Source organism: Acanthaster planci, linkage group LG20, assembly GCF_054643075.1.
Source record: "Acanthaster planci isolate LZ-2023a linkage group LG20, COTS_SCS, whole genome shotgun sequence".
In the NCBI taxonomy this organism is placed as follows: domain Eukaryota; kingdom Metazoa; phylum Echinodermata; class Asteroidea; order Valvatida; family Acanthasteridae; genus Acanthaster; species Acanthaster planci.
This window is the reverse complement of record NC_141796.1, coordinates 2,343,446-2,360,403: the sequence shown is the minus strand read 5'-3', so window position 1 is coordinate 2,360,403 and position 16,958 is coordinate 2,343,446. Positions and strand designations below refer to the sequence as shown.

Sequence of the window (16,958 nt, the reverse complement as noted above, 5' to 3'; positions counted from 1 at the left end):
ACCAGCTTTATATAGGAGTATCACAAGCCTCATTATATTTATCACGTTACATTTATGGGGAAAGAAAGGTAGGCTACTCGTACTAAAGCAAATCCTATGTCGCATTTGACCTGATTAATGAAAAAGACTCACAATAAACAAACCAAACAATCCTTTTGATGAACCTTAATTTGAATTGTATTAATTAATTCAAGGAGACTTGTAGCAATGGCAAAGACAAATCAATCAATAGGTTTAAAAACGGAAGCACTTCAGTTGTCTGTCACCATGAATAGCTTGAACTCCCATCGGTAGCACTTTACCTGTCACCTTTTGCATCAAGTAATTTACAGTTAAAACATATTTAATATTACCGTTTTGATACAGGAGTGTGCAACAAATTGTTAACCTGTGGAAATAGCTTGTAATCTTTGAAATTTAGTTTTATTTTTGCCCAAAAGCAAATCACTTGAAAGTAAAGATGATTTCTTCTCTTGTTCGCACTGCATTTGCTTTTTTATTGGGAAGGATTGACACCGCGGCCTGTCAGGTTTCGTTACGTAACACGTGCGTCTCAAATTGCTAATTTAGAGACGACGGCTTACTCTTCACAAGGAGACCCAAATGAACAAAAAATGACAATACCACAATCAGTAATGTCGAAATCGTTGTTGTCTGCATTTGAAAGTTGCAGCACAGTAAAAACACTTTATGCGTTTGGTCAAAATCCGCGGTTTACGTTAAGCGAGGGTGGGGGACCGGGGCACGAGTCCCCGTAGCTACGCCACTGGTAAAAGCGTGCGTATGTACGAATTTTCAGACGTGTAAATGCTTGGTACAAACTTTGAAAAAAAGTAAAATTAAAAGGGGACAGGAGCTGTATTTGGGATAAACCTTAGATGGGCTCCACATCAGCCCGCCATTCACAAAAAAAAAAAAACTTTAGGGGAATTTAAGTTAAACATAATTAAAAGAAACATCCTGGCAGGAGAACCACGGTGGAAGTACCAGGGAAAAGAAGGGCATCAAGAAAATGTAAGGCTACCCTCTTAGGGAGGTAATTAGTCTTGCTCTTGGTAGCACCTGAGGCTGGGTATTGAAGGATGGACTGCACAGTACTGTGGACAGAGCACGTAATTAAGGGATACGGTTTCCTGAAACTTCGTTATTAAAAGACGCCACGTTTTATATACACTACACTGTAAAAATTGCACGCACTTCGTGCACTTGCATGTGCATGTGACTTAGTACTTATTGCACTTGAGGCGATTAAGTGAGAACATGCGGACACCTGACTCATGTGAGGTGAAAGTAAACATTTCAACCAAAACACTTCAAATGCTTGAAGCATACTTTTAGTGCCTGAAGTGCATTTGATCTCACCTCATGCACCTATACGTCCTCACCAGCATAAACTCGCTGCACCTGAATCGTTCCAGTGGTCCATTCAATGGCACCTAACGTGCTTGAAGCACACTTTTAGGTCCCTGAAGTGCATTTGATCTCACCTCATGCACCTGCATTTTGGCACCAATATAAACTCACTGCACCTCAATCGTTCAAGTGGCAATATATTGACACCTGAGGTTTATTCAGTGGCACCTAATGTGCTTGAAGCACACTTTCAGGTACCTGAAGTGCATTTGATCTAATCTCATGCACCTGTATTTGCGCACCAATATAAACTTGCTGCACCTGAATCGTTCAAGTGGCAATATGTTGACACCTGAGGTTTATTCAATGGCACTTAACGTGCTTGAAGCACTCTTGTAGATACCAGAAGTGCATTTAATCTCATCTCATGCACCTGTATTTGCGCACCAATATAAACTAGGTGCACGTGAATCGTTCAAGTGGCAATCTATTGACACCTGAGGTTCATTCAATGGCACCTAACATGCTTGAATCACACTTTTATGGTACCTGAAGTGCATTTGACCTCACCTCATGCACCTGCATTTGGGCACCAACATAAACTCACTACACCTCATTCGTTCAAGTGGCAATATGTTGACACCTGAGGTTCATTCAATGGCACCTAACGTGCTTGAAGCACATTTTTGATTACCTGAAGTGCATTTGATCTAATCTCATGCACCTGTATTTGCGCACCAATATAAACTTGCTGAACCTGAATCGTTCAAGTGGCAATATGTTGACACCTGAGGTTCATTCAATGGCACATAACATGCTTGAAGCACTCTTGTAGGTACGCAGAAGTGCATTTGACCTCACCTCATGCACCTGCATTTGGGCACCAACATAAACTCACTACACCTCATTCGTTCAAGTGGCAATATGTTGACACCTGAGGTTCATTCAATGGCACCTAACGTGCTTGAAGCACATTTTTGATTACCTGAAGTGCATTTGATCTAATCTCATGCACCTGTATTTGCGCACCAATATAAACTTGCTGAACCTGAATCGTTCAAGTGGCAATATGTTGACACCTGAGGTTCATTCAATGGCACATAACATGCTTGAAGCACTCTTGTAGGTACCAGAAGTGCATCTGATCTTATTTCATGTACCTGTATTTGCGCACCAACATAAAACTCACTGCACCTCAATCGTTCAAGTGGCAATATATATGACATCTGAGGTTCATTCAATGGCACCTAACGTGCTTGAAGCACATTTTTAGTTACCTGAAGTGTATTTGATCTAATCTCATGCACCTGTATTTGCGCACCAATATAAACTTGCTGCACCTGAATCGTTCAAGTGGCAATATGTTGACACCTGAGGTTCATTCAATGGCACATAACATGCTTGAAGCACTCTTGTAGGTACCAGAAGTGCACCAGTATAAACTCGCTGCACCTGAAAAGTAGCAATTGACACATGATGGGATTCATATGCTTGAAGCACTGCAGCACCAACGTACTTGAAGCATATTAGTTACCTGTAGTGAATTTGATCTAACATGAGGCACCAGTATATGTTCATACATGTACGTAATGCGGTAGGCCTACCTGGTAAACATAATATGTTTTATAACTCGACGTGCCGACGTCCCTGCCTGTTGCTTTGGCTTTGCATGTGTTGGAAACAATAGGATTTAGAACCTTAAGTGAATATGCCACCCCATACATCCATGATGCTCTTAAATTGTCTAAGTAATAAAACAAGGTACGTGATACTTAACAACTACAAGACTTGGTTTACTACACATGAAGCAGTGGTTCGATGCCTGTAGCTCGTGACTCTGCTCTTACCTAATGGGGCACGTATTTCCAGCTCTTGAATGGTTAATTATGCACCGGAATTGATAAAGAATAATATTGTGCAAGTAACACTACATATTTCTCCACTGCGGCGATCGCGGCCGGTGAACCCTCATTTATTAGCCCACCGAGGAAAAGCTGAGCTGTATTTTGGCAAGCCATCTCATTATGAGCAGCGATTAGCCCAAGCCTAACCTCAGCAGCAGGGCACATCATCAAAGGCTAAAGTGGGGGAATTTCATCACCTGAGACGCCTGATGTATCACGTGCCGCCCTTTTGATCACGTGACAGGAAACACTTCGCGTATTAATTTATACTTTTGTCCCCTTTTATTAGTACTTTCTAGTCCAGTATTTTTCATATAAATCCATCTTGCATTTGTCATGTGAAGGAGGCTCTAGACTGTTCGTTTCTTTTGCCAAGTAACAAAGTGCCGTTTTGTATTTCAAGAGTATAGCCTTTAACCGGATTAATTTTTTTCCTGCTGCGTATGAAAAACAGTCCTGGCATGAAATATGACACAGGTACGCGGGCGCGTATGTACACGTACGTTCATGTACGTTATAGCATACTACATGCACCGGCGGCCGTTTGTATGTTGTTGACACGATTGCACACATGCGAGTGACATGGCGTCGTTGATCGGAGAACTGAAGACGAAGACAACAGAAGAATTGTGTGCTTTTCCGTCGGGAACAGGACATGTCCGATGATGTCATCGAGAAATTTGAGAGTAAGTATTCAAGCAGTTTGCATTAGTTTCAACTGTTTCTTACTGTGGGAGAAACAGATTTTACTTGCTGGGATTCACTGTGACCCTAACGTTAGGTCTTATGACCGATCCCAACGCTATGTTTACCCGTGCACGGCTGCACGTATGCAAAGGTCATGCAGGGAAAGAATGGAACTGTTCCCATGTATAGACCTAGCCTAGATCAGATATTGGTAGGTATGAGCCCAAACGTTTGTTAAACACCTTCTGTCGAAGGATAAACGACACAGGTCGTTTATAAACAAGTATATGTAGGCTAGGTTGCCCAGGTTGAGGCCCCCTCCATTGTATGTGGCCACCGCTGTAGAAAGTGTTTTTTTGGGGGGGGGCTTATAATTGTTCCCTGTAACAAATTGTTCATTATAGATCCCGCGCTGAATTTCTCAGGAGGCTGTTCAAATACAGAGTGGCACAGAATGAAATAGGACAGCTATTATTACAAGTTTACTTTTGTAATTTTGTGAGCCATCCCCCTTTATTTTATTGTTCCATTTCCTTTTAAGTTTCTCAAAATTCTCTGCATATGTTCATTGTCATTACGCACGCATTTTCCTTGACAAGCAGGGGGATTTCAAACAGAAGGAACTGGAAAAGTGTAGATTTTTTCATGCAATAATTTTCCTCTGATTTCATAATTTAAAGCCACTTGATATTTGTTACATGAAATACAGATCTTTACACATTTTCTTCAATAGAATTAGATTAAATGTAAATCAAGTGCGACAGTTTCTCTTTTGAGTAAACTGTTTCATACCTATGATGAGCAACACAATTTGCATAGGATGGAAAAAATCCCACACCTTCTTGTTCCATAGTTGAGGAAGCAATATGGGTGTCTATACAGGTGTTTGTTTGCTGAAACCAAAGTGGCTGTGCTGACAACAGTGGACAGTAAAAAAATTCCCTGTAAACTGCTTGACAATCCAAATGCACATTTCATAAATTAATTTTCTTGGTAATAACGCAGGTTGGTGAGAAAATTGACAACACACAAAATTCCCCGACCCTCGTGATCAGCATGGACGACAAGGTACCAACTGGAGCACACGTTGTAAGCTTTCAAAGAACCATGGTTGAAGTGTATGGACAAAAACCAGTCAAGCGGAGGATACTCACTTTACTGGGTGGATACTACATCCTTGACTTCGAATATCCACATGGATACTCCGTCATGCTCAAATTCCTGCAGCATTTTCTGCTGGGCAGAATGGTGAAAGACATGCCAAAGTCTGGAGTAACCTATACTGTTAATTAGGATTGACGATACAGGTAGCAGGGTCAGATCTTTATCGTTAGATAAACGACTTTTTCCAAAGTTGCATGTCAATCAGGAGAGACTCAGTGCATGACTTTTAACAGATTTTTTCGTGTTGGCAAATTGTGATTACAACATTTGCTTCTTTATTAAGTGTGAGGATTTCATGCAATATGAAACTGAATTGGACACAGAAAAATCAACATTGAAATGCAGAGATTTTTTTCAGGGGAATGGATGTTAGGCGTATTTCTCATCTGTGACAAATGCATTTCCATGAACACAAAACAAGATACTTAAAACCTGTTTTGGGTTTCTGTGCAGTGGTTTGCTTTATGGTTAACGTGACATTTAAACAGCCACAACTTGTCAGTTGAATGTTTGGTGGGAATGGTGGACACTATTGTGAGACATATCCCTACCCTTTTGTGACACTGACAAACCCTCAAATTATACTGACCCTCATTTTGGTTTCAATTCAGTTTTAATTTGCCAGAAAGACTCACTACCTTGATCTCTTCTAATTCATAATTCATGTCTGTCATTACGCATTTAGAAAACAAGAACAAGTTAACTGGACAAATCAAAATTTTCTAATAAATAATGTAATGAAAGGGTATATAACATTTAAAAATATTTTAGAGGGTCTTCCAAACAAAGAGGAAGGCATCCATATTCAGTAATGAGAAAATATTAACCAATGCCAACTAATAGTTTTTTAATAAGTGTTTCATGAAAAGTTAAGTGTTGAAAAGTTTCAAAATTTTTGAGAAGTTGTGTAATATTTTATATCGAATACGTCAAGTGAAACTGATAATTTCAACTGTTAATTTAACTGGGAGTGTTAAGGGAATGTACATGGGCAAGCAAAACTACAAACAAAACTACAGTCATTTCACGTAGTACCTCATTGAAATGTTGGAAATTTACATTCAAAATTTGATCCTGTAAAATAATAGCACCAGAAAAGTATAGTATTTTTTGTCAGTTTCCAACACTGGTCGGCCGACTTTTGTTTGAAAAACCTGATTGTTTCAACTTTAACCTCTCAGTCACCCAATTTATTCAGTCAAATTTGCTTGTGTTTTAACCCATTTGTGACCGAATGCAATCCAGCTAAGTGTGTTTCCCTACAGCCTTACATTTGATTCATGTCTACTGGGATTGAAACACTACAGGAAAATAATCCATTATCTTGGATTCTTCAGGCAGTTTGGAGCATTTTGTGCCAAGTTTGTTTTTTTAAGTCTGTAATTGAGATACAAAGTGGTAGTTATATTAATCAATCATGTTCTGTACCATTTCAAATACCACATTTTATCCAGATCTTTTATAGCTACTACATGCATAAATAAGAAATAAATCATGTGATTGAATGTATATTAGAAATGTTCCTAACACTGCTTTTAATATACTCACATTTTATGCTTGCAACTGCCACCCAGTGATAATAATCATGTCAATGCATAAAATGTATAATCTTTATGTGAATAGAAGCCAACTAAGATTTACTTTATGTGGTCCGTGCGCATCGCATACATGTCAAACATTGCGGTGTTAGGCGTTAGTCTGCAGGTGCCTAAACTTTTCCTAAGAATGTCACCTCTGTCACTTGTTTCGTTGCTTGATGTACATGAAGTAATGGAAATGCCGTGTCATCTCAGGTGCATGAATGTGAATGTATCAATGCTTGAAATACAGGAGGTAATGGACGTGCCTCAGGTAAATGCTGTGCTGCAAGTAGCGCGTTAACTAGCACCTGAGGCACAAAGTGTCTCAGGTGCAATTGGTGCTAGTAAGTGCTATTTAAGAAACTGGCACCTGAAGTGCAATGGTGCCTCAGGTGTTCATGATTCTGGGACAAATACGTGCTAGTCTTTATGTGCTAGGAAAATAACACCTGAAGTGCAATGGTGCCTCAGGTGTTCATGATTCTGGGACAAATACGTGCTAGTCTTTATGTGCTAGGAAAATAGCACCTGAAGTGCAATGGTGCCTCAGGTGTTCATGATTCTGGGACAAATACGTGCTAGTCGTTATGTGCTAGGAAAATAGCACCTGAAGTGCAATGGTGCCTCAGGTGTTCATGATTCTGGGACAAATACGTGCTAGTCGTTATGTGCTAGGAAAATAGCACCTGAAGTGCAATAGTGCCTCAGGTGTTCATGATTCTGGGACAAATACGTGCTAGTCAGTATGTGCTAGTAAACGTGCACTAGTTGGCCGTCTAACACCTAAGGTGCATAAAACTAAGTGCATGAGGTGTTCATGATTCTGGGACAAATAGCTGCTAGTCTACAAGTGCATCATGTGCAGCGCATTTTTACAGTGTAGTATTTTTGGCAACGCACGTTTTTGATGCGTTGGACAGTGCGTCTGTGTGGATTCTCAAAATAAAGGATTTCAAAAAGGTATTGTCTAATTTGTCAAAGGCCTACCCAAGCCAGAAACAACCAAAGAGGAATTGTTCGAATGTCTTACATTCTCAGAACATAAATGCATTTTACTCTCGCGTTAAGCCTTCAAGTCTCTACTTTGAAGCGGCTGCAACTGGGTATTTGAAACTTTCCTAAGTCCAGCTAACTACTTGGGCTCATTGGGTGCAGTTGTTCGCATCTTGTGTTACTAATAATAATGTTTATTCTAAAAAGTGTCAATTTTCGTCATATTGCTGCAAGAAAGACTTATGTTGGTGACGCAGAACAGTGCGCTGTGGCTGTTACTCTTGTCCTTGTTTGTTGATTTCAGTTGTTTTTGTTTATCATAATTCTCCAAGAGATGCCATCATCCTTGGAAAATATCACGAGACAATATTTTCGCATTTCCCTTCTTCTTTTCGTGACCTGACGAAGCAAGGTCTCGGTCTAATTTTGTTCGAAGGCAAGCATGCCCGTGGCCTTGAATAGGTTCTACGAGTTCGTGTACGAACCACCCGTCAAAGTAGCCATGTACGGACCGTTCCTGTCCTCTTTGACAGAAGTAGTCGCCGAAGTGATTGGGAAATGGAACATCGTTGAGGTAACGTCCGAGGTTTACTAAACTTATAGAATACTTAAGAATGCACTCGAAGCTTCTTTGAAAGTTAATTTCGTAATATATTGACTAAATATAAAGCTGGACCCATGAAGGACCAATATTACTGTTTGCTCTCGCTGGACAACGCCTTGGCTGTAATGAAATCATACCTTTATGGAGACTAGCACAGGGGTGTGGGTAAATCCACATTATTACAATTGAATAGCGTTAGATATTAACCTAGGCCTACGCTTAGTTGTTTTTTGCTTGAGTGTGCCATCCAAATATCAATCAAGGATGCAAAAGGGGAGACGGACATTGCGGAGTTGAATCTGGATCCCGCGGTATCATTTTTCCTTTATCTGAGAACACGATCTCTATATCTGCCAGATGTCACCGTCAGCGACTACACCCGTGCTGAGTGAGAGAGAGAGGTATCCCCACATCTACCGCATGATCACCTCAGCGGCCGGCTTCTCCTCGGCCGAGTTCCGCATGTGCCGCCTCTTCGGGTGGGACAAGATTGCGACCCTGCACGAGACAACGGAGCCGCATGTTGGAGTGAGTTCAAGAGTGACCCCCCCTGGCAAACTGGTTTGTGCTGTCTCTGATGTCGTACCTCGTTTCTTGAGCGCAACTTGTTACTGTAAGCTGTTTGTGACGATGGTTTATACACCTTCTAGAATACTCTCTCAACTCAGTTTCTTCATTGTCAAATCCATTTCAGCCCAGCCCCACCCAGTTCAGTGCAGACAAACCCATGAGCCCAACCCAACCAAACCCACTAAGCCAAGCCAAGCCTACCCCGATCCAATGCGATCCACCCCAACCCTACCCAAGACATAACCCGCTGCCAAGCAAAGCCTATCTCAACCCAACCCAACCCTACCAAATCCAACCCATCCCGTTCAAACAGGATGCCAATGTAGTGGAGCTAGCCACAACCAAAGAAAACCAGCGAAAGATATTGGTCAATATCGAAAAAGCTGACGCACGATTTGTGTTCACAAGCAGGAGTATCCTTTATTGCAGTGGCGTACTCAGCGAGGAGGGGGTTGCAACTTGCCCCTTCTGACGGATTTTTTTTAATAGGAAAACTTCATTAATGACTGGGAAAGAAAATAGTCGGTATATTCATTGATCAAGTATTAGTACCGAAACCCTCGGAAAATAACACAAGCAAATAACAGCAATGATTTTGGGATTTGATTTTTTCTTCCCCAACATCATGTTGAACGAACCTGAAGTCACTGTTGCTTTTGCCACCACCCTCGACACCAAAAAGCTGGATTCGCCGCTGCTGTATTGTTTTCTACACCAGAATGTGTTCAAGTTGATTTGCACACTAAAATCAAGTCCTGTCGATTTCCCAGGGTTTTTGTCTGTATTTCGGTGACTAAACATGATGTTTGTGTAATTTCAAGACGATACACGAACTTCAGAGGTTGATATCGACAAGCAATTTATCCATTATCGCTGCCGAGAGCTTCTACAAGGACCCGTACGAAGCGATGGAACGACTCAAGGTACGTTGATATCTCACGAACGCATGCTTCACGTGAGGCAGTTTTCTTTTCGAAGGTTTGTTTTTTAAGGGTGTCCTGAAGGTTACTTCAGTGGAGATGATTTTGTACATTTCGGAGGCGAACTGGGAATTTCATTTAGTCACAAATCTGCGGGTAGACGAAGACAAGATATAACAACGACCTTGGTAACGAGTGGCAACGACAAAAGAAGATACCGAGGAACAATAATGACGCTGAAAGCAGCGACAGCCACGTCGATGACAAAAGAGCAGACTCTAATAATGGGATCTACAATACCCTGCACGATATGCGGCAAAGAGGGCCTCGCCCATGTGATGCACAAGCTGTATACCCTAAGGCTATTGTGCCTACTGCACCCCCATAGACGTCTGAAAAGAATTCCAGAGATACCAATATAGCAATGACCAACACAAAGGCGGGGGGCGGGTTCTCTCTGTCCTGTAGTTTGCTTCATATGATAAACACAACTGAAACAGCAACAATGGATTAGACGAAACCATTAAATGGTAGTCACGTATAAAAAGAGACTTTTGAGGCTTGGCAAATATGCCATCACATTTTATCTCAAGCAGGTTTAAGTATTAAATGTTTATGTTACATCTGTGCAGTGTCGTATCGAACAGGGGCGCACTTTGCCCCCGAGTATTTTTTTTTAATAAAGAATACTTCAAACGTGAGAAAGCAATCGCTATATTGATTGATCAAACGTTAACACCAAAATCCTAAGAAAGCAACACCATGAAATAAAAGCAAGCATGGTGGGACCCCGAGGAAGGCTTATGATAGTTTTCCCCCAAACATCATGTTGAATGAGCCTAAAGCCGCATTTCCTTTTGAATTTGCCAATCCCCCGCCATCACAAGCCGGATACGCCGGCTGTGTAGGAGTAATTTTCAAGGAAACGAATTCACATTTTTAATTCAAAGCCGTATTCTGTATTTAGCCTTGCACCACAGAAAGAGAAATGGTTATCTGCTCTTTCTTTCTTATTATTTGAAATCAACCGATTCACGGACGGTTTGTCGAATCATTATTTCCCATATTGATACTGGGGGGTTCATATTCCCTGGTTCCCCCCCCCCGAAAAAAAAACGTCCATGAGCCGTGTCTCATATGCATCAGACGTATTTATCTTTACTGTTGGCCTTGGTCGCTGAGTTTCAGGCAGAACACTGATCTTTGTATCAATCATTCCCACAATGTCTTTTCGTCTATTTCCAGCTTTGAAGGACGATCAGTTCTTTACAGTTAACACAAATGGAAATCAAGGACAGGAAGAAGCGGGAAACACCTGAGATTAAAAAATCTAATTGTGCCGTCAGTGCTTAAAAAACATGGTTTTTTTGGCTGGGGTTTGAAATCACACACGACTCTATGGGAACTGTCTGTGGCCACTACCATAGACCCGTGCGGAATTTCAGGCCACAACCAAGTAATTCGGACACGACCTTAGCTCATGTATTTCAAAATGGTTGTGACCAGGCTCATGAAGGGGTTTATGAAAGGATTGAGGGACGTGACCACAACACCGGTTATAGACAACTCTCATTTCGCCTTAAAACTTGTATCGGCGGCCAAAGTTTACAGAAATATCACCTGCTGGCTGGCTTTTCGATTTTACCTCCAATTTGTTCTAAATGGACATTTAGATTGCTAGATATCTCAATGATTTTAGGGTTGTATTTCAAATTCCATATTTAGTAGTATGTATCCTTTTATCTGGTCTTCTGACAGATGAGTGGGTTGCTTAACACTTAGTGAATCATTCTTTCACTTTTGTCCCGACGGCCGACCATAGTTTTATTGGCCACTTGAAGGAAAAATATGATTGTGATGTCACAACAATAGACCATATACCTGGCAAAATATGAGACGGGCGGGTACCTCCCGCACACACGCACCACCCAACCGTATAGACACTCTAGACCATTGTTATGCACGTCCCCCCAGAAGAATTCCTGAAAAGAATTCCTGAGATTCGGGTCAAACAATAACCAAAACCGGGGGGGGGAGGTTGTCTCCACCCCACGTCTTGTTTCAAATGTCAGGTGATGTGCCCGCAAGAGCGCCATTCGAATGATTAAAAGGGCCAGGGGATAACTCCCTTCTTTCTATCAGGGGCTGTGGAAAAGTTTACATATTAGGAGCGGCTCAAGACTTCATCTCTCAACTGACTTCGGGACTTTAGATCCTCCCAAAACTCGTCGGATATACTGGTATAGGCCAGCCAAACACTAGTTCTCAGCCAAGGAAGATAGTAGCACCAGGCCTGCCCCTAAGGGAAATTATAAAATCAGGGAATGACAGGAAAAATCTTGTTTCCATTGCAGAGTAAGGACGTCAGGGTCATCGTTGCGAGCTTCTATGAAAAAATGGCTCGGAGGGTTTTTTGCAGTGTGAGTAGTTTTTCGTTACCGGTAGCTCGCTTTTGGATCAATTTTGATTAAAATATTATATAAAATGCTCTTGCTTCAAGGAGCCATTGTTTTCTCTCTGCTATAAGCACAGGAATTTGGTGAGCACGAATACAGTAAAAAGCAAATAAGTAATGTTCGATACCATAGAAATTAGGCTACTGCCAAGATGTTGATAATAAAACCCAGTCACTGCAGCAGATAGGGGAGGGGAGCTGTTCTTGATCTTGGAGATCCATTTTAATTGTTTGGTCCTTGGTTACAGCAGAGATCCAGTGACGTATAATTCGTCTCTCTGGAAATATGAGAACGAGCAATGAGCGGAGCGGGCTTAGCCTGAAATTGTATGTTATGAGATTCGCTTTGTACATACTTCAATAAATCAGTTTAAGTAGCAGGGCCTGAGACCTTTTTTGTTTGACTGCGCCGTCATTGATGGTGACCCAGAAATGCTATTGTGTTCTTTGTTCACTTTGCCAACGGCATTTGCTGTGTCGTTATATAGTTCAATACACTTTTTTTTTCCAAAACGACCGCGGTTTGGCATTGAACGTGTGTGTATGCATTGGACTGCCTCCCACACTTAGCTCCGGAGAGAATTACTTTGGAAAGACATGCCACTGGCGAGTCCATGACAGCGTCGTTTACCGTTGATGAACAAACAGTGCCGTGTTTTCAGGACCACACTGGAGGGAAAATGCCTATAGCTGTTATCAACTTGTAAGCATTTGCCTAATGAACAATGTCTCCCAAGATGGCTCTGATTTTTTACCTACTCTGAGGTCAGACAGTTCTACCCGGGTCAAAACAAGAGATCATTGTTTAATCACTGGGAGGTCAGTTAAGACCATAGAGGAAAGACACAGGAGTTTAAACTGCCAGGGCTGTAACATCTGGCCAATTACCGCTTTTTGGCATGCCTGGTATGTCCGTTGTCAGAGTGCAATGAAAGCTAGCCTTTCTTCTTGGCCTTTTTGGCTGTGTGTGTAACCGCAAAGCGACTGGAGAGGAGACCAAGTACACGAGGGGCTCAGCACGAGGGCCTTTTCCAACTGGTCAGGAATTTCTTAAGTTTTTCTTTGTATTTTCCATCTTTGCTACCCCATTCAGGTAGCAAAAATCCCAACCAATCATTAGCAATGGGGTCAGCATACATTAAACTATTATGCAAATTGAAAGTATACGAAAGATGGCGAGCGTGTCAAGGATAATTTCACCTTGCCGAACTTCAACCGTTGCATCGTTAAGCTATTGAAGCATCTGTACGCGGCGTGACGTTTTCGTCTTCACCCATGGGATATGGTAAGAGCTCCATATTTTAAACACTTCCGTTTTGCTTTGACCATTTGGCCTTGATGAACTGCTACTTGCTAGTGTTATTCCAACATCAGCACCATACCCCACCAACAAGCATCATAGTTGTCATCTCACGGCTTATATTGCCCTCGTGAAAAACCAGATTGGAACATTGCGTAAGCTTTGAAGTTGATGCCGTTTATTTCGGAAGTTTATGAGTGATTCACCACAAACACCTTAAAATCAAGTTGGAAAAGGCCCCGTGGCTGCGTTACTCGCCTGGTATCCTGTCCAGTCGCTTCACAGTTACTCACACACAGCCACGAAGGCCTTGACGAAAGGTTAGGCGAAATCTCGCGACGCGCCACCTGTTTCACAATCACGAAACCCCTTTGTACCTTATGATCGCGAACCGCAGTTTGTCGAGGGTAACCTGCATCCTTAAAATTTCCTATACTGAGGTATAGGAAATGTTGGTGCTTGGTATGATCTCATGGCAACATCAAATTTAATGCTTGCGCAGTTGCTTGCACTACGCTGTGTGCCCTAAATCTATATGTGCAGTCATTGCCCTTAATGAGCTCTTTCAATTGGAGTTATTTTGGGAATAAATGGCCCATTTTTATTATGGCATTTGTACAAAAGCATATTTTATGAGATTTCATGATCACTCCCTGTGATGAAATAGCTCATTTTGTTACTGATGAAGTTAGCATTCCAATAAAAGTCAACATTTTGTTGGCCAGTCTTAGCCAAAGTCGTACCAAGTCCTTGAACACTGATGTATTGGATGGAGGTGAATAAAATTACGAGCTTTGCATGGATAATAGAAAAGTGCATTACAATTTACAATAGCAAAGTTATGTCCAATATCAGGAATTTTACTCTTTCTATTTCCTGGTCGTTTAAACAATTTGTATTTCATTGCAAGCACAAAACTACAAGTATTGCTCGGATATTATTGACCCCGCTTGTATGGCTAAGATGCAGGCAGTAATCAGGCATTTTTGGAATGTTTTCTATTATCCGTCTGACTTGGCGGTGACAATCGTTAAACAGTTTAAAGTGCCAGAGTTAGTGCAACTCCCTCTGTGTCTTTCCTCTATGCTTAGACTGTGAGCGTCTTGCTGCTTCAAACCCCCACAAACAATATTTAATAGGAGGTAAAACAAGCAGCAGATAACTCATTTGTATGGAGAGTGATCTATAGACCGATTCCATGACGCCTTTACTGCGGTGGCCCCGTCATTCAGGCGAGTATTCCTAATATCGACGAGCGCGTGATTTTGGTTAGCAGTGCGCCCCCATTGGCTGATGAAGACGCATTCAATGTGCATGTCTTTTGTTAACCCGCGTGGTGGGGACACTGCAGTATGGCTCCTTATTCTTGTCACGGGATAGGTTTATAGGCCTAACATTTTTGGCAGGAACAAAATAATGCTGGGATAAAGGGATTCTTTTGGATTGATATATAACTACCTCTGTTGGCGAAGGTAGCATCATAGTTAAGCACATGACGCGATTTTCTCCGTTTGTGTGATATTCAGATATTCAAGTTGGGCATGTATGGTCCAAACTACGTCTGGATGATCCCCGGTTACTACAGCAACGGTTGGTGGATGGCGGCTGAGGAAGGCCTAGACTGCACTCCAGACGAACTCAAGAGGGCAACAGAGGGATACCTGACCGTTGCCTACAGCAAGTACGGGAGAAGCAATCAGCCTGGTATCGGTGGCAGGGTAACGACATGGCTTCCATTTTTGCTGTCTGTGTAGTTGATCCTCCAAAATAAGGTACAAGAGACAACAGTTCCTTCAACTTAACTTGCAAAGAAGCTGCTGCTTTATAAGTGCACATTTCTGTCGCAAAATGGCCGTCAGTGTTCTACATTATCTATACCAGCAATCCACCACCAACGTATGCCCTCCAACAGCTCCCATTGTTAAGCACGCGTACGATGCCAGCCGAAAGTAGTGTATGCATTCATTACTGGTCTTCGCTATTTAACATGTAGCGTGCAAAATTAAACTTTTATCCCGAGATAGACAGAGAGATGTCTCTATAATTAATTGATATATCCGTAGTATTAATAGACATATCTCTATTGTCAGTAGAGATATATATCCATTAGAAATACAGATGTCACCAACAAAATAAAGATATTCTTATTAACAATAAAGATATCACCGTTAACAACAGATATATCTGAAATACATATGAAATGTTAATTTTGCTTGTCTAGAAATAGAGGTATCTCTATTTTGGAATTACATGTCACTTTGCACGTTATATTAACAGGACGTTGTTAAGAACTGCTAGTGTGGTGTCGTACGTTGGCAGTACGCTTACAATGTAGGAAATGCACACCTATATACGTTATTTTTGGTTACCACCCATAGGACGAACAACGTTTTCAATAAGTGTTTAACTTCTTTTATAGGTGTTAGAACATTTGTTTGCTAGAGAAGACATTATGCAGCTTAATATTGGGAATTCCGCGCGCTTTAATGGATCCAATTTGGGGTAGCCTAATCTTTAGACCAAGCACGTGACTTTGCTAGGCAACAAAAGCCGCTTCCGAAGGCCACACCAACGCAGCGCAATATACCGTTATTACGCAAGTCTGACGTGTCCTCAAGAAGGGATTGTTTGTACAGCTCGCCCTGTTCATGTATTCACATTGATGCAACAACCACCGTGGGAAGACAGGCGTACCTGTATAATTACATGCAGCACACACTTCAGATTGTACCTCTATCATGGGGTAGCCATCTTGCTTTTTCCGTCATTAAAAGCAATGTTGCCAAACTGAAGCTGGAAAGAGAAATGACCTGTTCCTTTTATCAACATGTGAGGTTGTATTTAATGTTACCAGTGGTCTACAGGAAACAAGACAATCCAAACAGCATTATGATAAATGTCTATATACCATCTTTGGCAGACTCCGGCAGAATTCAGGCGGGAGCTTGCCGACGATGTGGGCTACAACATTTCTGTCACTGATCGCGGCTCTGTTGCCGTTGGCTATGACGGCGTCTGGGCCCTGGCCCTGGCTCTGGAAGCTGCACAGGCCACCCTCTTGAGGAGACTGGACTCTTACCAGTATGGGGACGAGGAGTACGCAATGGCGGTCGGGAGGGGCATCCGGGAACTCAGCTTTGCTGGCATGTCGGTAAGAAATACATCAATCATTGTGCATCTCCATTCTTTTCAAGCAAGGTATCAGACTCAAGCAGAACCACCCCCTCATCGGTTGAAAAGAGCCAGATTTGTCGAGAGTGTTGAGTTTTGGTTGGTAGAAACGCGACCCTATCACTTACATTTCATGGTTGTTCGTAAACCAGAGTTCTGACCAGAGAAGCCTCTGTTGCTAAGAAAACTGAGCACTCTCTTGGTCCTGCTTGGGTCTCATATTCTACTCTGCAGGTGCTTTATTAGCCTCAAAGACT

At 41.9% G+C, this 16,958-nt stretch overlaps 1 protein-coding gene and 1 long non-coding RNA gene across 2 annotated transcripts in view; both read left to right on the top strand.

The window, feature by feature from the left end:
* Window positions 1-16,958, top strand: part of LOC110975544 (gamma-aminobutyric acid type B receptor subunit 2-like) — a 31,354-nt gene that overhangs the window by 5,805 nt on the left and 8,591 nt on the right. The window contains exons 2-7 of the mRNA XM_087130802.1: window positions 8,118-8,255; window positions 8,643-8,813; window positions 9,677-9,778; window positions 12,130-12,195; window positions 15,057-15,248; window positions 16,451-16,681. Of these exons, the coding sequence (XP_086986928.1) occupies window positions 8,118-8,255; window positions 8,643-8,813; window positions 9,677-9,778; window positions 12,130-12,195; window positions 15,057-15,248; window positions 16,451-16,681 (900 nt within the window). The remainder of the gene's footprint in view (window positions 1-8,117; window positions 8,256-8,642; window positions 8,814-9,676; window positions 9,779-12,129; window positions 12,196-15,056; window positions 15,249-16,450; window positions 16,682-16,958) is intronic.
* On the top strand, window positions 3,725-6,635 carry LOC147795837 (uncharacterized). Its single transcript, XR_015423548.1, has 2 exons — window positions 3,725-3,943; window positions 4,950-6,635. It is a non-coding gene; the product is annotated as an uncharacterized LOC147795837 (long non-coding RNA).